General features: G+C 52.7%; 2 protein-coding genes across 3 annotated transcripts in view; one reads left to right on the forward strand and one right to left on the reverse strand.

Moving 5' to 3' along the window:
* Positions 1-6,303, forward strand: part of SVOP (SV2 related protein) — a 38,250-nt gene extending 31,947 nt beyond the window's left edge. Inside the window, exons 12-16 of the mRNA XM_008142509.3 lie at positions 151-258; positions 2,808-2,919; positions 3,819-3,900; positions 4,482-4,571; positions 6,097-6,303. Of these exons, the coding sequence (XP_008140731.1) occupies positions 151-258; positions 2,808-2,919; positions 3,819-3,900; positions 4,482-4,571; positions 6,097-6,303 (599 nt within the window). The remainder of the gene's footprint in view (positions 1-150; positions 259-2,807; positions 2,920-3,818; positions 3,901-4,481; positions 4,572-6,096) is intronic.
* A 4,562-nt stretch (positions 6,304-10,865) lies between these two features.
* On the reverse strand, positions 10,866-21,594 carry DAO (D-amino acid oxidase). 2 transcript variants are annotated; one of them, XM_008142508.3, is made up of 10 exons: positions 21,401-21,594; positions 20,229-20,343; positions 18,941-19,017; positions 18,195-18,260; positions 16,829-16,883; positions 15,270-15,374; positions 14,380-14,462; positions 12,901-13,018; positions 12,115-12,213; positions 10,866-10,997 (listed from the first exon to the last, which is right to left on the reverse strand). In XM_008142508.3, exons 1-10 carry the CDS (start codon positions 21,592-21,594, stop codon positions 10,866-10,868), a joined length of 1,044 nt encoding a protein of 347 aa, XP_008140730.2. The 2 variants fall into 2 exon arrangements, with proteins under 2 accessions (XP_008140730.2, XP_054568723.1); XM_054712748.1 differs by lacking the exons at positions 10,866-10,997; positions 12,901-13,018 and having other exon boundaries at positions 12,189-12,213.

Below are 21,594 nucleotides of genomic sequence, written 5' to 3' on the forward strand. Positions count from 1 at the left end.
GAGTCTGTCTGACTCCTGAGGCTGGCTAGGTGCTTTTCACGGCACGCCAGCCAAATCAGACTCTGCAGAGAAGGAGGTATGGGGAGCAGGAGTGTGTGACTCCAGACTCTGCACGTGGCTGATCCTCTCCCTCTGCCGCCCACCTCCCAGTTTCCAGCAGTAAGAAGGCAGTGGAGGCCAAGTGCAGCCTGGCCTGCGAGTACCTGAGTGAGGAGGATTACATGGACCTGCTGTGGACCACCCTCTCTGAGTTCCCAGGTGAGGGACGCGTGGGAAGTGGGGTTGGGGCAAGGAAGCCTGAGAATATGGCGGCCATCCAGAGCCACCTTCTTTATTTTATTTTTCCTCCTTTTGGCAAAGCTGATGAGATTTTTGTGGTTAAAAGAGTCCAATTATTATGAGGCATTTCTGTTGGAGTCCCAGGTGGTGCCACATTCCTGGTGCCACCTGGAAGCAAATCCTATTTCCAAGGGAGCTGGGGATTGTTTTATCCACCCTGAGCTACACATTGTCAAGAACGGTGAAGGGGCTGAGATGTCACTCCACTTGAAGGCTAACAAGTTTAAGCTGCCCAGTTCCGTGCATGCTGGCAGGAGACATGAAACTCCTGGGTCAGGGACAAAGGACTCATGAGCACAGCAAACAGCACGAGTAGCATATTAATGCCAGGTCCCCCTGCCCCAAGTCCCAGGGGGATGATGAGGAAGGGGCCAGGGAGATACTACAGTGCAGTGGATCTGCCCCCAGCTGAGGAATTCGGGAACCTACATCCTATCTAATAAAGAGGGGGACATGCTAATTGACCCTAACGCCGTCGCAAAGATGGTGGCGCCCACAGTCAATAAGGAGGGAATATGCTAATTGACTGCCACGTCCTCAAAGATGGCAGCGCCCACAACCACAAGGTGGCAGTGCCCAGTCCCCTCAGCCCTGCTGGGGCGGCAGGCGCACGGCATGGCCTTGCCGCTCACCTGCCTCCGGAGCCCCCCACTCCCCTCAGCCCCCCAGCCACCCAGGGCCAGCCCGAGGCGCAGGCAAGCCTCAGATGGCAGCTTCCCAGCCGCCCAGGGCCTCCCGAGGCTCAGGTAACCAGGGCCGGCCAAGGCTTGCACTGCCAGCAGTGGCAGCAACAGAGATGTGAGGGGCGTCGCCTTCCCCTGATCACCGGGTCGCCTCCCGCCCCTGAGGGCTCCCGGACTGTGAGAGGGGGCAGGCCGGGCTGAGGGACCGCCCCCCTGCTCTCCAGTGCATGAATTTTCACGCACTGGGCCTCTAGTCTTTTATAATAGGCTGACAGCAACCTGCCCAACCTGCGTCCCCGAGAGCGAGACATCACCTTTATTAAATCGGACAGTAAACAAACATGCCCTGTGCTCTAGAAGGAGACTATATCTTTATCTTTCAAGGCTGTTTCTATACAAATAACCTTGAAATGATAGCCTGGAACGAAAGGGCAGCTGGTACCTCTCTCTGCTCACAAGATGTAGAGAAATATGAGAGACCAACAGAGAATTGTCCTCCAACACCAGTCACGCTGGGAAGGTTGAAAAATCCAAACCTGCACATAAAGCAAGGGTGATCCATCTCTTTCCTCCAGAAGGAATAACGATTATTATAATGACAGCAATACGCAGTATTTATTGAGCGCTTATTGTATTTCAGGCATGGTGCTAAATATTTCACAGATAAGTTCTCATTGAATCTTTGAAGTTGTTTAGTTATTCCCTTTTTAAAAAAATATTTTTTGTAGATGTTTATTTTTTATAACTTTTTAATGTTTTTATTGGTTTGAGAGAGAGAGGGAGGGGAAGGGAGAGAGAAACATCCATGTGAGAGAGAGGAAACATCCATCAGTTGCCTCCTGCAAGCACCCCCAACTGGGGAATCCAATCCACAACCTGGATGTGTGCCCTGACCAGGAATTGAACCCACCACCTTTTGATGTTTGGGACAACGCTCCAACCAACGGAGCCACGCCGGCTAGGGCTAGTGATTCCCTTTTTACGGCTGGAGACCGTGAGACTTGGAGAGGTGCAGCAGAAGCTGATCCTGCAACTGGCTGCGGCCAGGACCTGCATCTCGGTGCCCAAGGGCTGTCCCAGGAGGAAGGGGAAGCCGAAAAGCAAGCAAAGTGGCCGGACGTGCCAGGGAATTAACGCCTGGGAACAGCCTTCGGCCAATGACTGAACGCTCGTGTGGGGCAGGATCTGCTCTCACGCTCACTCACGTGGTTGTTGGCAGGATTCGGTTCCTCCACGGGGTTGTAGGGCTGAGGGCCTCAAGTTCCTCATTGGCTGTTGGCCAGAGGTCACCTTCAGTTCCTTTCCAGGTGGCCAACAAGGCAAGCACATGAGAAGAGCCAGGGAGAGAGAGAATGCTCCCTCCCCCACCACAAGGTCACAGCCTTTATTAAAAAAAATATTTTTTTAATTGATTTCTGAGAGAAAGGGAGAGGGAGATAGAAACATCAATGGGTGAGAATCATGGGTCGGCTGCCTCCTGCACGCCCCACACTGGAGATCAAGCCTGCAACCCAGGCGTGTGCCCTGACTGGGAATCGAACCGTGACCTCCTGGTTCATAGGCTGACGCTCAACCCCTGAGCCGTGCTGGCCGGGCAGTCACAGCCTTTTATAACCTCATTTCAGAAGTGACGTTCCATCACTTGTGCTGTATTGTCATCATTAGGAGTAAGCCACCAGGTTGGCCCCCTCTCAAGGGGATTGCACAGGGTGTGACTGCCAGGGGCTGGGGGTCCTTGGCGGTCGCGTCAGAAGCTGCCTGCCACGGTGCCCTGCTCCCTTCCAGGTGTCCTTGTGACTCTGTGGATCATCGACCGCCTGGGCCGCAAGAAGACCATGGCGCTGTGCTTCGTCGTCTTCTCTCTGTGCAGCCTCCTGCTGTTTATCTGTGTCGGCAGGTGGGTGGTGACACAGCTCTCTCTGGCCAGCAGGCGGATGGCTCCGGTCCTGGGCAGTGGCCTCTGATCCTGTGGGCCGGAGATTGCACCCACGGGGGGTCATCAGAGGGATTCCCGCCAGCCTCTCACTGGCGCTGAGGCTCTTGGCTGCCTGAAAGCTGACCAAAAAGATCGGGCTCAAAGTTGGGGCCCCCGGTGTGGGGTTTGGTCCAGGTTCTCCGCCAATACCCTCACATTTAGACCTTTGATATTATCTCCCAGTAAAATCATGCATCTAGCTGTTGGATTTATGTATGGGTTTAAGATGTTCATTTGTCCCATGGAAATATTTTAAATCGGCCCTGTTTCATAATCCCTTTTCGGCTCAAAATATGGAAGTGGCCGGTGCTTCTTTTGACCTGTGAGAGGCCCCAGACAAAGCCTGATGAGGAATCTGGGGAAGGTCTGAAGATACAGCTTAGAGCACGAAATGCCGATATTCTGAGATGTTTATGGGAACAATAGACAGAAGGTTGGGGATCAGGATTCTCCTAAAAATACTGAACAGAAGTTTATTTTCCTTGGCTCATTTTGTTCCTGGCTCAATATCTGCAATACCGGGTCCTTTCTGGATTTCTGATTATTTATATCACTTCTCCCCAACCTGGGCACACAACAGATGTTTCTAGCTCTCAGCCTGGTGCTTTGGAGAATGAGAAACATTGAAAAAGCAGGCCTTAGGGAGGGCACTGGGATGTGAGTGCCCACATGCCTGCATCCATTATGTTGGGTGGAGGTGGGCTTTGCCAATTGCTGGGGTGTAAATTCTGCCTGGGCAGATAGGACTTTGCTGAAACAAGCTGACAGAAAAAAAATACCTGCTGGTCTTCGTTTTGTTTTGTTTTTTTTCCTCCACCTAGAACTATGCTCACTCTGTTACTCTTCGTTGCAAGAGCGTTTATTTCTGGAGGCTTCCAAGCGGCCTATGTTTACACACCTGAGGTAGGAGGGGTGTCTGGGAGCAGCTGGGCAGTGAGGGAGGTGCAGAAAGGTGACCACATCTAGTGGGTGGAGGCCAGGGATGGTGCTAAACAGCCTGCAGTGCACAGGACTGCCCCCCTCCCCGCCCCTATGGAGACTGGCCACTCCTGGCTATGAAGCGAGACGCCCTGTAAACATTTCAGTCTCTCTCTGTCTGAAATGCCTTTAACATCCGTGACCAGTGAGTGCTTCAAGGTCAACTAGTGGGGAGTGGCAGGTAGGACAGTCCCTGGGCCCTGAGCGGAGTTCCCGGCGGAGTCTTGGGCGACCACCAAGGGGGCAGGAGGGCCTCCTTGCTGGGTTCCCACCCGCAGCTCAGCCTCTCGCCTTCTTGCTCAGTTGAATTTCCTATCTCCTTTGGGGTAAGAATCTTTACCCCCCCCTCCCCCCCAGTATCCCACCCCTTCCTGGGGTCACCAACACCTGAGGGATTCACCCTAACTTCAGGCCCACCCTTGGGGCCTCAGTCCCATCATTCCTGAGCTGGGGCAGCAGGAGGGACCTGCATTTTCTCAAGGCCACACCTGGTGGCTGTGTTTCAGGTCTACCCCACGGCGACGCGAGCGCTGGGCCTGGGCACCTGCAGTGGCATGGCAAGAGTGGGTGCCCTCATCACTCCGTTCATTGCTCAGGTAGGTATCCCCCCCAAATACAGAGGGGGTGGGCATGGCAGGCAGCTACGATATGCTGAGCCTTCTGTGGAGCCCTCCCCGTGTGCCTTATGGTATTTCATCCTAACAACCCATCTTATGAGAAAAGAAATACGGCTCGCAGATGGGAAAACTCAAGCTCAGAAGGGTCACGGGACTTGCCCAAGGTCACACAGCTGGGAAGCAGAGAAGCTGGGGATCAAACCCAGGTCTTTCCCACGCAGAAGACCCCTGGGGTGTCATATGACTTGGCCAAAAATAATTTGGATGGAAACAAGTCGGCCAGCATGATTCGTGGGAAACGAATGTCCCCGCCCCTGGTTTCTGAGTTGGGTCATTAGACGTAATTGTAGAATTTTGCAACCCGATGTGTATCTTGAAGCATTTCAACCCATTTTCAGGGATTTTTTAAAAAATATTTTGTAATTGATTTCAGAGAGAGAGAGGGAGAGAAAGAGATAGAAATATCAGTGATGAGAGAGAGCCATTGATCAGCTGCCTTCTGCATGCCCCACCCTGGGGATCGAGCCAGCAACCCAGGCATGTGCCCTTGACTGGAATCGAACTCGGGACCCTTCAGGCCGCAGGCTGACGCTCTATCCCCTGAGCCAAACCGGCTAGGGATGTTTTTTTGAAATATTTTTACTTTTTACATATCTAATTTATTTTCTCCCTCTTTTTGTCACTTTTTAAAATGGAGACAAAAGTTGTATCACACACAAAAAAACGAGCCATTTTGCACCAACAATTCAGTGGCATTGAGCACATTCCTCATGCTGTGCAGCCACCACCCCTAGTTGGTTCCAAAACATTTTCGTCACCCCAAAAGCTCTGTACCCACGAAGCAGCTCCCCCCCACTTCCCTCTCCCTGCCGCCCCTGGCAACCACCGCGCTGCAGTCTGTCCGTGTGGACTTATCTATTCTGGGTACTTCGTGCACCTGGGATTCCAACACGGGCTTGAGCCGAGCAGTTCTGTCCTGCGCTGCTGTGTTTGGCCATTGTACGTCGCTGCTAACTAATACTGGTTGAGAGCCTGCCATGCGCCCGCCCCGTGCCAAGTGCTGCTACGGTATCTTCTCATTAGGAGGCGGACACTGCCCTCGTGCCCGTTTGCCAAAGGGAGGAAATGAGGCTCAGCCCTGCTGTGATTTTCCTGGTGCCGTTGAGCTCGGAAGTCAGCAGAGGCACTGCTCCGGGAGAGAGGGTTGAGATAAGGAAAGCAGACGCGTTGGGCCTGTGGGGGTCTGGGTTCAAATCCCAATCCCATCCTTCGTATCTCTGTGAACCTGGGCATGATACTGAACCCCCTCTGAGCCTCAGTTTTCCCCTCTGTGAAATGGGGACAAGGAACTTACCTCATGGAGCTGTCATGAGGACTAAATGGGACCATCAGCACAGTGCTTACAAGAGGGCCCGGCGTCATCAGTATCGTCTGAAAGGTTGGTGGTCCATTCAGAAAGGATGCTCTCATGGACACACATCTTCTCCCCCCTCCCCCCCCACAGGTGATGTTGGAATCCTCCGTGTACCTGTCGCTAGCGGTTTACAGCGGCTGCTGCCTCCTGGCTGCACTGGCCTCCTGCTTTTTGCCCATCGAGACCAAGGGCCGCGGGCTGCAGGAATCCAGCCACCGGGAGTGGGGCCAGGAGATGGTGGGCCGAGGGACGCACGGCACGGGCGTCGCCAGGTCGAACTCGGGCTCTCAGGAGTAGTGACCTCTGGGGGGGGGGCTGAGCTGGTCTTTGAGGCCGCGGAGCGCGGGGAGCTGGTGGAGCCCGTCTGGGGCCCCAACCGTCACTGCCGACACCAAGAACTCACCCAAGAGCACAACCTGGACCCCGGCTGCTCCTGTTCACTGAGACCCACCCACGGATGGGGAAGCCTTTGCTCCGGGGGAAGGTTCTGGATGTTTACTTGGGGTGGGAGGTTTGTCAATAACCTGTGGATCTGCATGGGAAAACTGCCACTCTGGTGACCCTGGTGGCCAGCCAGACACCATCCAGGGTTAGCCGGCCACACCCGTGGTGAGCAACAGCCAGGAGGTCTCCACAGACACAGTCCAGGCCCCGGCCCCTGTGAGACCTGCCGCCCACCAGCCAGACCTGGTCAGTAGGTTCCTCCTACGCCCCAGGCCCCCGGCTTGCTTCTTTGAAATCGCAGGTGACGCGGGTGTGGCCTGAGCAGCTTTTTCTTGGGTTTGAGAAACGCTCCCTCGGAAGGGGCCTCTCGGTTTGCCTCCCCAGGCGGGGCCTGACTCGTGGAGACTCTGGCAGACGGACCTGCATTTGACCTCGAGCCACGTGCCCCACCTGGCCCCCTTGGGAGTTGCTGTCCCTGGTTCCAGGGGATCCAGATGTGTCCATAGGGACCGCTGGGCTTGCATCAGATGGCAACCCCGGAAAGCTGTTACCCCAGGCACTGGGGACTGGAGCCAAAGGGAGGCGCGAATCAAGCCCAAAGCCAAAACAGGGCCCTCCGGCTCAGAAGCAGCGAAGGCCCCGTGGGGGCTTCTTTTTCGGCCCCCTCCTCGGTCAGGCGGATTGGGGACTCTTGGGGAAAGAGGACAGTTAACTCAGGTCTCGGCGCTGTGGACTCTGAGCTCGGGTGAACGGAGGAAACCAAATGATGCTACGCCAACCGCCCCCTCCCGTTGGCGTCCGGGGGCCAGGAATCCTTCCCCCTGGTTCCTCTGCCGCCCTTGCTATCGAGGTTGGCTTGGTCTCTGCACAGAGGCAGCTCTTGGGATTCCAGCAATGGACCCACAGCAGGGGTGCCACGAGCTGGGGAGGAATGGGGGGGACCCAGATATGTGAAACGTGTACATTTTCAAAGGAAGAGGAGGAAGGTCCTTTGGATTTGGGGTTGGCCTGGGAAGGAAGGGCTGACACCCACCTCCTGGATTTGAGTTCCAGGAGCCTCTTGCCCACCGGGAAGGCAGGGGACCTAGGAGAGGAGGGAGGAAGCTGCTGGGTCCCAACAAAGGCCAGAGAAGCTTGACCCTCTTGCCTGGAGGTATCTGCTTGACGTCAACATTGCGAGGAAGCCAAATGTGTACGTTCATCTCTTATTAAAACATGTTGGCCCTGGCCGGTTTGGCTCAGTGGATAGAGCGTCAGCCTGTGGACTGAAGCGTCCTGGGTTCGATTCCGGTCAAGGTTGCGGGCTTGATCCCCGGCCCTGGGTTGGGGGCGCATGCAGGAGGCAACCAGTTGATGTATCTCTCTCTCTCTCTGTGTCTCCCCCTCTCCCTCCCCACTCCCCTGTACCCCCACTCTCTCTACAAATCAATGGAAAAATATCCTCGGGCGAGGATAAAAAAAACATGTTGGTGATGGACATGGCGAGGGACGAAGTTTGTCCGTTTGTCATAATGTCCTAGTGACAGCTCAGCCTAATGGTCTTGCCAACTCTGTCCATCCAGGGTCATCTCCACGCTCCCATGTGCTCTGATAGGATCATCTTTCCCGTAAGGGGGAACCATTCTACCGTTGGCTGCCACCATCGTGACTTTGGGTCTGTCGGAGGCAACACTCTCCCCTCACGGCGTTGAGGTCACAGTGGGCGACTTCGCCAGGCTCAAGTCCTAGGTCGACTACAAACAATCCAGTGTCCCTGGAATAGGGGCTGCTGCCCCCTCGGCCCAGGCAGCCAGTCAGGGAGGAGGCAGCTTGGCGGATCCTCCGCTCCCTGGCACTGGGGGTGTGCCCTTGAACCCCGAGTGGCTATAGCTCTGATTACTTCTGGTCTGCTGAGCTCTCCTGGGTAACACAGACCCTTCGCTTGTCTTTTTTTGCCTTCCAGCTGGCCAGACGCTGCCGGATGAGCGTGTCCACTCCCTTTACCCTCAAATAACCCGGAGGGGTGGGGGGCTGGGGTGGGGAAGGAGTGCTTGGTGGGCTGAAATGTTTTTCCAGGGGCCGGAGTCGAGAGGCCTGTGACGGAGAGCTTTCTCTTCCTGAGAAAATGCAAGTGAAAAAAATTCTTTGCCTTCTAAATCGCTTGCCCTTTCCAAAAAAAAAAATCAATATTCCTGAACGACACACGAGCTGCCACTAAAGTTGCCCAAGCCTCTCGCTGAGGACATTTGCATCTAATTTTGAACTATCCGAAAGCTCCTGTTTCCATTAGTGGAAATGTCATCTGTTCCTCTGTGTTAGGAAAGATTTCAGAAAATGGCCAAGGATGTTCAGTGTAGCCGGGGCTGCGTAATTTCTTCCCCTTACTTCACATATTCCCAGGAACACATCAATGACCCTGGCGGTGTTGGCAACGGGATGAAAGACTCTCTTAGCGATGGACTTTGACGTGAATACGGACAGCCTTTATTTTTAAGGAATATTAAGCCGCAGAGAGCCTTGAAGGATGAGGTTAAGAGTCTCCCTTAGTTACCACCCACAGACACCCAAGGACCGGCGACCTTGAGCTGCAAGCAGCAGTAAAACCAGTCCATGGTCGCTTCAACCGTTCACATAGTCGTTGTTCATCCAGCAACAAGCCCAGAGTCAGGCAGTTCTAGGAAAGGCCCAGCAGCTCGACCGTGTCACCCAAGACCCAGCTTCTTTCTGCCTTTCTCCCCTGCTCTCCTCTGCATGTTGGCCATTCGCAGCCTCATGGTCACAGGGGGACTACCGCGGGGCCCGGGCATCGGGCATCGTATTGATTCTCAGAGGAGGAGTAGAATGGGGAAGGAGCAGTCACCGAAGGGTTTCCTTCCAACGGGTCTGTTGCTTTGGGTTCAAAAGGAAGCCCTTCAGCAGATTTACCGTTGCTTCACATTGATCAGACCTGGGTCCCATGCCCATCCCAGCATGAATTCTTCCCTAGGGCTGGGGGGGGAAAGACCCATTTCTCACAGGAGCTTCTTGAAACAGAATTGGGATTCTGTTAGCGTGGGAGAAGGAAGATGGTGGTGGTGGGATGGGGTGTGGGGGGCAGGAGCCTTGCCACAGAGTTCCCATCAAGGCTGTGTTAATGGCAAGGAATAGCGATTGGATTCGGGTTACTTCATACGAAGAAGTACAGGAAGAGGGAAGGACAGCACAGAGCAAGGAGACAGGCCCCCAGAAAAGGGGCGGCCACTACTCAGTGGTAGCTGATTTTGTGTGTGTGTGTGTGTGTGTGTGTGTGTGTGTGTGTGTGTGCATGATGGGATCTCCCAATTTTCAAGACAGGAATCTGGATTTTCATGTCAAATCTCCAAATTTTAGTAGGTCGGGCCAAACAGTTTTCAGTGATGTGTGAGCCCGGTAAAATCCACCGCAGGCCAGGTTTGGTGAAGGGGCCGCCCGTTGGCAGCCTCTGGAAGTGCCTCCTCGTGGTTGCTGCCTATGCCTACCCTGCACATGGCTTCCACGCACCGTGGCTCGGCTCTGCAAACATATCTGACTCTGCTGTTCAGTGTGTCCCACTTCCAAATCCTCAGGGGAGGAAGCCGATCGGTCCAGTTTAGTGTCCGTTATCGTCCTGGCCCAATGAAGATGGGTTGGGAAGATTGGGTCAAGAGGTGCAAACCAAGGTGGCTCCTAGGCTCATGGAAGGCTCTCAGAAACGTCTGGAAGCCTGTTTGCCATCTCAGAGGGTGCCAGCCAGAAGGCAGAGAGATGCTGAGCAAGCAAGGAGCGTGCTTGGTGCGTTTATTCTCTGTGAAGGGGTTCCTTGTGGGGCCCCTTCTTAAGGATTTACATGGTGTCCCTGGGGCCACTCAGTGGGCCGCTGATGCCATTCGGGATCCTGGATGTGAAACAGGCATCATATGTTGGTAGTTTCATGCCTCATCTCTTCTGCCTCCTCTGTAATCCAGTTCGACATATAACTTCCTGTGAAATCTGTTACAGCATTCCCCGAGGTTCATTCTGTGGCGTTAGGGCTGGGCAAAAGGCTTCCATAGGTTTAGGAAGACACAACATCAGATACGAGTCTTTGCTGCAGGACTTTTCAGAACCTTTCATATGTTAGTGCAACATGTCACCGAGTGGCTTCACCTCAACGACCTCATTTTCCTGCTCGCCTCTTAGACTTTCTGAGATTTCCTTCCTCCTGAGGACTCATGAAGTAAGCTTTAGCAAGGCCAGCCCCAGAGAGAGAGGTCAAAGCGTGCCCAGATGGGGCTGGACTCACCTCCAGGAATTGACCTTCACCTCATGCTTCTTGTGCACAGGAGCCAGGGGCGGGGTGGGGGGTAAGTGATGACTTAGAGAGAAGCACATTGATTAGTTGGCCGAGGAAAGCGGGAAGTCCTTGTGGGGGGAGAGGGGGATGATGGTCATTGGCACCTTCAGAGGTGAGATGGTGGCATCCTGAGCAACTTCCTTTCTTCCAAGACCTCGCCAAAGAGCTTGGCCGCCTCTAGGGCACAGCCCCAGTGGATGGTGAGCCCGTAGCCTCCATGGCCGTAGTTGTGGATGACCTGGGAGAGGAAGAGAGGAGGTGGCCTGGTCTGCCCTGAAAGATTCAGGAACTTTCTGAAGAGTCCTGGACAAAGCCAGAGGACACAGAAACTCTTCTCGGCACCCTGGCGGGAGGGTGGGGACTCCTGGAACAGCAGTAAGGGGATTGTTTGGGGAACTGGAGGTTGACACCCTAGACTCCTCTTCTACTTAGAAGATGAACCTGCTTTATACACTCAGCACAGGAAATGCAGAATCATCTAAAACTTGAGGTCAGATATTTCCCCCAACACACACATAAAATGGTTTGAAGTTCTCTAAATCATCTTCCTCGTTCCCACCCTGCTCCGGATTGCTGAACCTCCTGTGTTAATAGACGACTCTTCTACCCACCTGGGGAGGAAAGAAAGCCAGGGGCACCCTAGGAGTGGGGTCTGGGGAACGTGCTTATTCATCCTGGAGACAGAGACAAGACCTTGGGGCCCTTTTCAAAGCTAAAACCGTTAGCTGGGATTTTAAAACTCCATGCGTGACTCTCCCGATTGTACACACATCCACAGGATAAGAAAGGACGGGTGACCTAGATGGGGAAGATTGCTTTCCTGATGGGAGCCCAACCCCCACCCATTCAGGTCCATGCCTTCAGCCCAGGACAGCACCTCCCATCATTTCAATAAGCCCATTCCTACCCTATGGGAGAGGACAGGAGAGGGGACCCCAGAGAGACAATGGAGCAGCCACAAATGGACATCTGGGAAATGGGGCTGGACTCCCATTCAGATCACATCCCAAGCCTGTCCCTCACCAGTGATCGGATGTAGGCGAACGACTCCACCTCTTGGAGCCCCTGTTTGCTCATCTGAAGCACAGGGAGGACAGTCCCCGCCCCAAAGAGCCGTAGGGGAGATTCCCTAAGGTCGTTCGTGTCATGGGCATAAAGCAGATGTTCAATGAGTGCCCATTTCCTTCTGCTTGACCACAGGTTCCAGCAAACCGAGGCACTGCCCTCTGTGTAACCTTGAGTGGGTCCTTTCCCATCACTGAGCCTCATTTATAGAGGAGGGGACATTAGCCAGCTCTGCCAAGAGCCCTCTTAGAGGTGGGGAGGGCATTGCTTTCCATGCCAGGAAAGCGTACCTCTGTGTTTGAAGATCCGAAGCAAAGCTGTTCTCTTTCTAGCCGAATCTGGGGGCGTACTGGCCGGAAGCCAGTCAATTCAGCAACAATTTTGGCATCCTGGAGAGAAAAGTGTTCGTAATTCATCTCTGGATTATTTTTTTGTTCAGCTGCTATTTTTAGGGGATAGAGAGTTCACTTTTGGGACCTCGGTATCATTACCACCACCTTGATCACCATCACTGTCTGTCTTATTCATCCCCACTGCCATCATCACCACCTTTGTCAGCCACCAACATCATTACTATCACTCGTTCCCCCCACTTCTATCAGCTTCTCCATCTTTATCCACCACCAGTCACCAACATGATATTGTCAACAGTCACCACCTCATCACCATCCTTATTACCATCCGCAGCATTTTCATCACCATCAATACCAACCGCTACCTCCACCTGCTCGTCACACCCTCATCACCGTCAGTGTTGTCATTGCCACTAACAGGTGAGATGGTGGCATCCTGTGAAAACTGAAATTTCTGCACCAAATACATCTGCTCCTCGTGAACACTGAATAAGGTGTTTTGAGGATGTCACCTCAGCAGAGAGTAAGTCTTAGTCATGGTCATATTGGTTTCATCAGCCCATAGCAGGACTTCCCTGGACATGATCAAATTAGGGTGTATTCCACAGACCCTTGCTGGAATTAACTCGCCCAGTTATCCCGTAGTGAAATCTTCTCCTCACGTGTCCTCCTGATCAAGCTACCCGGAGCCTGGTGCAGGGACCGGATACCTCTCCCCCTTACCTTCAGTGTGGGCTCCAATCTGCAGCAGCCTTCCCAGATGGTGTTGTGGTCTTCACTGTTGTTCACCTCGCTCCAGTTCCCCAGCTGGAAGATGCCTCCAAGAGTCACTGCCTGGATCCTACATAAAAGTAAGGAGGGTCAAGGAGGAAGGGAAACAAAGCCTTTGAGACGAGTGGGGGTCATCACCATGCTAACCCTTACCACCACCTCTACCTAACTCGCTCCTACCATCAACATCCCTGCTCACAATACCACCAACACCACGGCCATTGCCATTGTCATCACCATCAACCACCACTTCCGCCATCACTGTTATTGGCATCTCTTCACGTGTACAGCATGGCGACTATGGTTAACAATACTGTATGAATACTTGAAAATTGCTAAGAGAATAGATTTTATATATATATATATATTGATTTCAGAGAAGAAGGGAGATGTAGAGAGAGATAGAAGCATCAATGATGAGAGAGGCTCATTGATCGGCTGCCTCCTGCATGCAACCTGGGTATGTGACCTGACTGGGAACTGAATCCGGGACCTCTTGGTCCATGGGTCGACGCTCAATCCACTCAGCCAACCACGGCCAGGCAAGAGAGTAGATTTTAATTGTTCTCACCACACACAATGTAATTTTGTGAGGTAATGAATGTCTTAACTAACCTTATTGTGGCAATCATTTCATAATATATACATATATCAAATCAGATTACGCATCTCAAATGAGCACAACGTATGTGTCAATTATATCTCAATAAACCTGGAAAAAAATATTGTCATATCCATCAACAACACCATCTGCACTCCTTCCTTCCTTAAGATGTCATCACCATCATCCCCCAGTCACCATTTCCACCACCGTCATTATTAGCCATGGATATTGTCATCTCCTGCAATATCAACCTCACCATTGAGACAGTCAGCACAGCCACAGAGTTAACATGGCCTCTGAGCCTGTCACCTCTGCCACTCTGTTAACGTTATCATTGTTACTGTCATCCCCATCAGCATTGCCTACCTCCCCACTCCCAGCCACCACCATCATCAACCCTGATCTCCTCATCAATAGCAGTACTATCTTTACTACCAACATCGTTGTCATCGCATCAACACCACCGCCATATTCATTAACATCAGCACCTCTGTCCTTACTGTCACCATCAACGCCAATCACCCTTCCCACCACCCTTCCTACTATTGCCATCCACAGGCTTCTAGTGTCGCCGCCATCACGTCTTTGTCTCTAGCATCACACTCATCCAAAAGCATGTTCAAGCCTGGCCGGCATGGCGTGGCTCGGTAGTTGGTGTTTCCATCTCTGTTGCCCTCTCCCGGGCACTTAATGACTCAACCACACTTTAAAAAAAGCATTTGAAGAAAAAAGCTGAAGAGACTAAGCAAGGGGCCTGGGGCAGGCAGCAGGAGCTTAAGGAGGGCATAAAGATGGCCCCTCTTCTGCCTAGGATGCCAGCTTGTTACCCTGGGATGATGTACGGGGACTTGTAGATGCCTCTGTCTAGGTCATGGGTGATGATGAAGTGCTTCATCCAAGGAGCATCCACCTGTGGGGAGAGGACGGAGAAGTCTCCTCAGGGGAGAGGGATCAGCGGGCCCCTGCCCTGCTCCCCTCCAAGACCATGAGGTCTGATAAGAGTGGACAGTTCCCAGGACCCCCTGCCACCGTCTGCCCCTGACTGCCTGCGCTTGCAGGAAGAGCACTCTGACTGAGAGCCCACCTGTTTTCACCCACATACCCACAGAAAAGCCCAGCACACATGTGCAAACACACACACACACACGAACACACACGCCATCCCCACACACCTGCACGCCTACGAATGCACACGTGTACATTCACAAATAGGCATGCCTCACGCACATGTACACGTACCCCGTGAGAGGTGGTGTGGACTGATGCTTAGACCCAGGCTCTTAATCCAGGCTGCCTGGGTTCTAATCCCAGCTGCACCGCTTACTGCTGCGTGAAATTGTGCATGTTCCTTAATTCCTCCGTGCCTCAGTTTCCCCATCGGCGAGAGGGCGATGGTGATATGATAGACCCCCATCTCAAAGCGTTGTGGTAAGGATTCAGTGATGGGCACAACGAAGTCCTCTTTTCGTTATAATAATAGGCATGCTCGCACATCTATGCAGCTCCCATATATGCACAAGCATATATATACATGCTTTGCTATTAAGAAGAAATCTCGAAAGAGAACATTTGGGAGGGTCGTGTTGCTTCTTCACCATGCAATTCCTCTGACAGATGTCCCTGACCCACGCTCTGTCTTTGGAGACGAAATAAGCAGGCAGCTACCATCTTCCTAGCAACAAAAGCCGGAGGTCTCATCCCTCACCTCCACACTCACCTTAATGATCTGCCCCCGGCCTGGCTGCAGCAGCGGGTCCGGCTGCAGCGCCCCGGCCCACACGCCGGTGCAGTTGATAATCACATCAGCACCTCCTCTTGCCACCTGGCAGCAACCAACAGGGCAGGCAGGGTGGAAGGGGGTAAGGATCCTGGTACCCCCTCCCCCTTCCCCTCCCCTCCTTTCACCTCAAAGCTCTCAGCTCCCTGTGGCACAGCAGGGCGGAGGCTCAAGGAGGAATTCCTGGGCCTGACTCCTAATGTCTGCTCTGCCCTTGACCTGCCGTGTGGCCTCCGAAATGTCCTGTCACCTCCTCTAGGCTCAGCTGCCTTAGCAATAAAACGGGGCTGGTAATGCACATTCACAAGCCACGGTGAGGATCCAGTGTGGCTCTGGGTGTAAAAGTGCTTAGAAAGGCGTACCGTGGAAAAGGGGGAACCTTTCTGGAACCTTCCAGAAGAAGTCAGAAAGCAAGCAGAGCTAGTTCTCTTCCTCTTTCTGACCCACCCCCCCCTTTTTAAAATATATTTTATTGATTTTTTACAGAGAGGAAGGGAGAGTTAGAAACATCGATGAGAGACAAACATCAATCAGCTAGTTGCCTCCTGCACACCCACTACTGGGGATGTGCCCATAACCAAGGTACATGCCCTTGACCGGAATCGAACCTGGGACCCTTGAGTCCGCAGGCTGACGCTCTATCCACTGAGCCAAACCGGTTAGGGCTCTTTCTGACTCCTTTCCCTTTCATTCCCTTGCCTTCTCTTATGCCAAGACATCTTCAGGAGGCACGTTGGAACCCCTAGTGCTGGGCATGGATGGGATACTCGGCAGGTCCAGGATGGAGCCTGATGGGCACCCAGCCCCCCAGCCCCGCTCCCGTGATGCCCCTCAGAGGTCAGTCCTGGGGCATGCCCATCGCAGGGGACTGTTATTGTTCATGAGCTAGTGTTTGCTACACCGGACTGTCATCTCTTTGGGAATGAGGGCTGCGTCTGAGTCAGCCCATCAGGGCTGGGCGCAGAGCGATGCTTACTATAGAATGCTAGTAGCTGCGGGTACTGAGCGCCTTCCCCGAGCCGAGCACTACCCTAGCTGCCGGGATGGAGTGAAGTCATAGCACAAAGCTCCTGGGGCCAGGCCAGCGGCTGATGGGGGCTGCTCCTGTCATGATTACTGGTGGTGGTGTTACTCGGGCAGTGAGTCAGCCGGGCCCGTGACTTTGCAGAAGCATCAACCCAGATGTCGGTAGGAGGCAACCCAAGTGTCTGGAACGTGGGGGTGGGGAGCAGCTGATACTGGGAAGAAGCAGCTAGCTCTCTGAGGCTTTAATATAGATCAGCCCTTCGTGGTCCCCTGTCCCTCCACTTCTGCCACCAATATCAAGGCAAAATGCCCGAGTCCTTCTGGGGTCGACAAACGTTCAGAGTCTGGGATGGGCCTCAAAGGGATCCTAGAAGACTGAGGAGGGGGCCCTCAACTCAGCAACAGGAAGCAAAGGCCCGCCTGCCCCCTTCCCCTCCCTCCCACACCCAGCCCCCGCCAGCCCTGCAGCTCACCTCCTCAAAGGACTCCACCTTCTGCTGGACGAACCTCACTCCCCTCTCGGTTAACCTGGGATGATCAGACACACGGAAAAGCTCATTACTCAACCCTCTCTCCCACCTCTCCACAAGGACGGCGTGGGGGACACGTCCCAAAGACCCTCTGTCCCATGGGGTGCTCCTTGAGAAAACGGCTGGTGCCCCAGGGGGCCGTGAAATGTCCCTTGGGAAACCTGAGACGGTCCACGCTCCTCATCGGGCAGATGGAGATGGGAGAAGGGCCTTGCTGAAGGTCATACTGTGAGTCAGTGACGGGGCTGGGACTCAAACTAAATGCAGGGTGGAGGGGGGACAGGGTTGGACCAATGCACCCCTTTGTCAGAAGCACAGCATGAGCGGGGAGGTAGGCTAGAGACACTCACCCCTCCCTCTAAACGTCCCAGCTGAAAAATATTTGTCACTATTAGAAATATAGTAGAAACATCAACAGAACAAGAAATAAACCATATAAAGGCTGAAGTCTAACCTCAGGACTATTTTATCTACACAGTTTCCTCCAGGAAGAAAAACTTGGAGCATTTGTTCCAGGAAGAGCCTAGACAGGAGTCATTAAGTGTTCCAAGGTTAGAAGAAAGAACCGGGTTTTAGCACAATAGTTTGTAAACCTGGTTGATCATTAGAATCGCCCAGGGGACTTCCTAAAATGTAAATTTCTGAGCCCCATCCCAGAGGTTTTGATTCAGAAGATATGACGTAAGGTCCTGAAATCGATGTTTTTAAAAACACCCCAGGTCACCTGATTAAAAGCCACCGTCTATTCTATAGTTTTCAACATCACAACGAAATAGCAATATGTAGGAAATATATGGAATCTTTCCTAATATGAAGGCACGTGGATGTAAATCACAAATGTATCTCTCACGCTAATGTAGAACACTTCAAGATTCCTATCAACATCAGGAACAAGACAGGGACATCCACTATCACCCGTATTATTTCACATTGTTCTGGAGGTACTGGCCCTAGCAGTTAGACAAGAAGAAAAAAAAAAAAAAAGGTGAGGTGTAAAAATAAAAGGCAACTTATGTTTTGTAGATGATGTAAAGAGACCTGGAAAACTTAAGAGAATCCGTTTAAAGCTACTACACAAACACTATGGGTTTTCAGTGAGGTCGATAACGAACATCACATGTACAGGGTTTCCCCGGTGGTTCTGTGGCCCAACCAGACGTGGGAACCGCTGCACAGTGGTTAACTCCCACCACACCAAAAGGTTAACATTTGGGGTTGTTCAACACAAAGACGAATACCATGAACAATCATCTACTACAGCCCTGGTCCCTGGGAGGTGTTTTGCTGAAGCTCACGTTGAACACCTCACCTTTCAGTCAGCCACTGCAGATACCTCCTCCCCTCCAGAGTCAGGCTTGTGTTGAACCAGCCATAGCTAGAGTCACAGCAGGCAAAGGTGGGAATAAAGGATCAGAATCAGAAGGCTAGCAAATGGAGACGGGAGCAGTGTTGGGGTGTGTGTTTTTTTTGGGGGGGGAGGGGGGGGAAGGGAGGGAGGGAGGTGGTGGTGGTGTGGGCCCAAGGGTCAAGACAGGACCACTGGGAGAAGGTCAAGTGGGAAGTGGTTTTTAGCTCAATGCCAGGAATTTTGTTCTGTCATACAAAGCCATCCCTGACATAGGGATGTGCAAGCGGAGACCGGATGTACATTTGTAGAGGGGATTCCAGCATTGGGTGGGGCGAGGAGAGGACCAGAAAGACACTGGGCTGTAGGGAAAAGAATAGAGGGGTTTGGAGTCGCACAGACTGGATTGGAATCCCATTTTGGTCCCTTGGCTGTGTGACCTTAGGAAGGAACATAGCCTCTTTAAAGGGATACGGAGCGTCTGGCCTTGGGATCTGTGGTTCCATGACCTCCACTTTCTTAGCCCAAGACCCAGTATGGGTGGGTTTCTTCTTGGAAGGAGCTGAACAGAGCACCAGGGGACCAAGATACGAGGGGCTCTAGGCATAGGATGGGACAGGAACTTTGGTGACTCCATCTTCTGCTGCCTTCTGGACAGGTCTGTCTGAATTGTGGGGCCTCCATCTCTTTGCCCATGACAGTAACCTTACCTGTAATCGGGGAACATGTCCAGCTCCCTGGGGGTCAGCTTCCGAAATCCCAGAACTATGTCCTTCCAGGAAGGGTCCTGCAGAAGAAGGAGAGGAGGGGACACAGGGATGGGTGCAAGTTAAGAGTAACTATAACAAAAATTTTATATCATGTTCACTGTGTGTAAGGCTCTGTTCCAAGCATTTTACTTATACCACTCCATTTAGGCTTCACAACAACCCATCGAGGTAGATACTATTATTATCCCCATTTTATAGATGGGCCCATTGAGGCATAGAGAGTTTAAGTGACTCGTCTAAGATCACACAACTAATAAATGGTGGAGCTGAGATCTGAACCCATACAGTTTGGCTTCAGAGTCCAAAGTCTTAACCATTATGCTATACTAAGGGTAAGAGTTAAGACTTGGGGTGAGTGATAGGGTAAGGGTTGGAAATATGGGAGACAAAAGGGGAGGCAGTGAGAGTCACCAAGGAGTGAGAGTGGGGTCAGACAACATAAATGGAAATTTCTATCTCACCCCTGAACACCTTGGATTCTCTGAGACTCAGTTTTCTGGTCTGTATCATGGAGTTCATAGTCACTCTTGGTCCCACAGGAAGGTAATAGATAATGTGGGCAATGCTCTTAGCACAGGGTTAAATGTTGACTAAACCTTGGAGAGTTGGCTTGAGGTTGTGGGCACCCAGCCAAATCACCCTCTCCAAGCAACCTGAGAACATCCCCCATGCTGTCTGGGTTCAAATCCCAGCTCTGCCACTAATTTAAAGCTTTGTGAGCTCAAGTAAGGTACGCCATTTCATCTGCAAAAGGAAGATAATAATAACACTTACTTCCTGGTTATTGTGAGAGTCGAGTCACTATTTGTAAAGTAGTTAGGACAGGGCCTGGCACACAGTAGGTGCTTTAGAAGTGTGCACCACGATGAGTGTGTTAGTCCATCTTGATGAAAAACCCGGGGACCACCTCCAGGGTCACAGGACATATTTTGGCCTCAGCACCAAGTAAGTGCCCACCACTACAGAACCTGACTAAGCGTTACCCATGCCCATCAAAGGCCAGTCCCCTCTGTTTGTCAGAAGGTTCTTGGGTCTCTGCCAATTTAATAGCAACATGGGAAACAAACAAACAAAAAAAATCATTTTAAAAGCAAGAAATAGGATTTCAAGTAAACTTGTTTTGGACACTGGAGTCTGTCGCCTTTGAGACTCAAAGTACTCCCCGGACTCGAGGCCCCGCTGGCCTGTGATCAAGGCTCAGCCCCACGGTCAAGGGCTCCTTGCTCACCGGAACAGCTTCGTGGAAGAGGTTGTAGCCCGAGATCGGGGCCAGGCCCATGTTCGCAGCATTGGGAGAATGGATGTGGCCCAGGAGGTAGTCGAAGGTCTGCCGGTTCCAATGCCTGGAAGAGTTCACCAGAGTCTTATCACGTCAGACCCTGAGCTGGATGAGACAGCTCTGAGGGCCAGCTTGCCCAGAGCTGTGGCCAGGCTGGTGGGGGGGTGTCCAAACCCAGAAATCCGTCATGTTCCACTCCTGCAGCACACCTCATGCCTATGGGTCTTCCCCTTCCCCAAGCTTCCCCAAGCTTTCCAATATGTCCAAATCAATGGGATAGAGACGAGGGAAACAGAGGATGCTCCCTCACAACCTTCCGGAACCTACCTCCCACTTAGGATCACGTAGTTGCCACACTTCAATGAAGGCTTTGACCTGCTTCGGAGACTGTGAGCCACTCAGTTCAAGCTCTCTCTAGGCACCGCCCCACTGTAAACACCAGCTTGCACTCCCAAATGCTTCCTCTGCTTTCTGGGCTCACAGCTCAACTACATTTCCCAGACTCCTTTGCAGCTAGGCATGACCACGTGACTGCCTTCTAGCCAGAAGACCCCAGAAACTGTGCACATGGAGTCTTCATGCCATGCTCCTTGTGCAGGTGCTGGCCCAGGGGAAGGGCAACGTTGGAAGCCACGGAGGAGAATGAACAGAGCCACGAGCTGGAAAGGAGCCTGATCCCTGAATTGTCACCCACCGATCAGGAACATGGGTTTGGAATTTGTGGGAAGAATAAAACGTCTGTTTGAGCTGCTACTCATCTGAGGCTTCCTTTGTTGAATCAGCTGGGGGTTTCAAAACTGACATCATGACCTTTGCAACGTCTTTGCTCAACCTGAGCATTGATCGACTCCCTTAGAAGTACTCCTGATTTGCCGACTCATCTGGCATCGACAGCCACCTGGTTTAGGGGAGGAATGGAGACAGAGCCTCCATCGGTCTGGCACATGTCACTTCTATCACTGCCCAGATCCAGTGTAACATCTGTCTATCACCTGGAAGGGGCTTCCTATTTATTATTTTCTTCACATCGTGCCAGGCCATAGCCTCCACAATGGGCATCCCCTCTGCAGACCCAGCTCCTCCCTCTGACCACCCGGCCAACCTCTGGGACCCTCACTCACGCCTCCTGTTGGCTGCCGGGGTCGGAGAGGTAGGGCTGCCACAGGCCAGCAGCCACGTCGGTGTTGGTGAGCGGGGTGAAGCGGTCTGCGTAGACCATCAAGTCCAGCGACTGCAGGACCGAGTGGTAGCGCTCGTGGATGCAGAGGGCGGTGGACAGCCCAATGACGCCCGCTCCAATCACCACCACGCGCAT

Source organism: Eptesicus fuscus, chromosome 23 (genome assembly GCF_027574615.1).
Source record: "Eptesicus fuscus isolate TK198812 chromosome 23, DD_ASM_mEF_20220401, whole genome shotgun sequence".
In the NCBI taxonomy this organism is placed as follows: Eukaryota; Metazoa; Chordata; class Mammalia; order Chiroptera; family Vespertilionidae; genus Eptesicus; species Eptesicus fuscus.

Excerpts from the sequence above, each read along its gene's own strand:
- DAO (XM_008142508.3), bottom strand. The coding sequence starts at position 21,594 with ATGCGCGTGGTGGTGATTGGAGCGGGCGTCATTGGGCTGTCCACCGCC. Across the intron at positions 20,344-21,400 it reads CCCGGCAGCCAACAGGAGGC|GCATTGGAACCGGCAGACCT; the intron begins GTGAGTGAGGGT and ends GAACTCTTCCAG. Across the intron at positions 13,019-14,379 it reads TCCCCGTACATCATCCCAGG|GATCCAGGCAGTGACTCTTG; the intron begins GTAACAAGCTGG and ends ACTTTTATGTAG.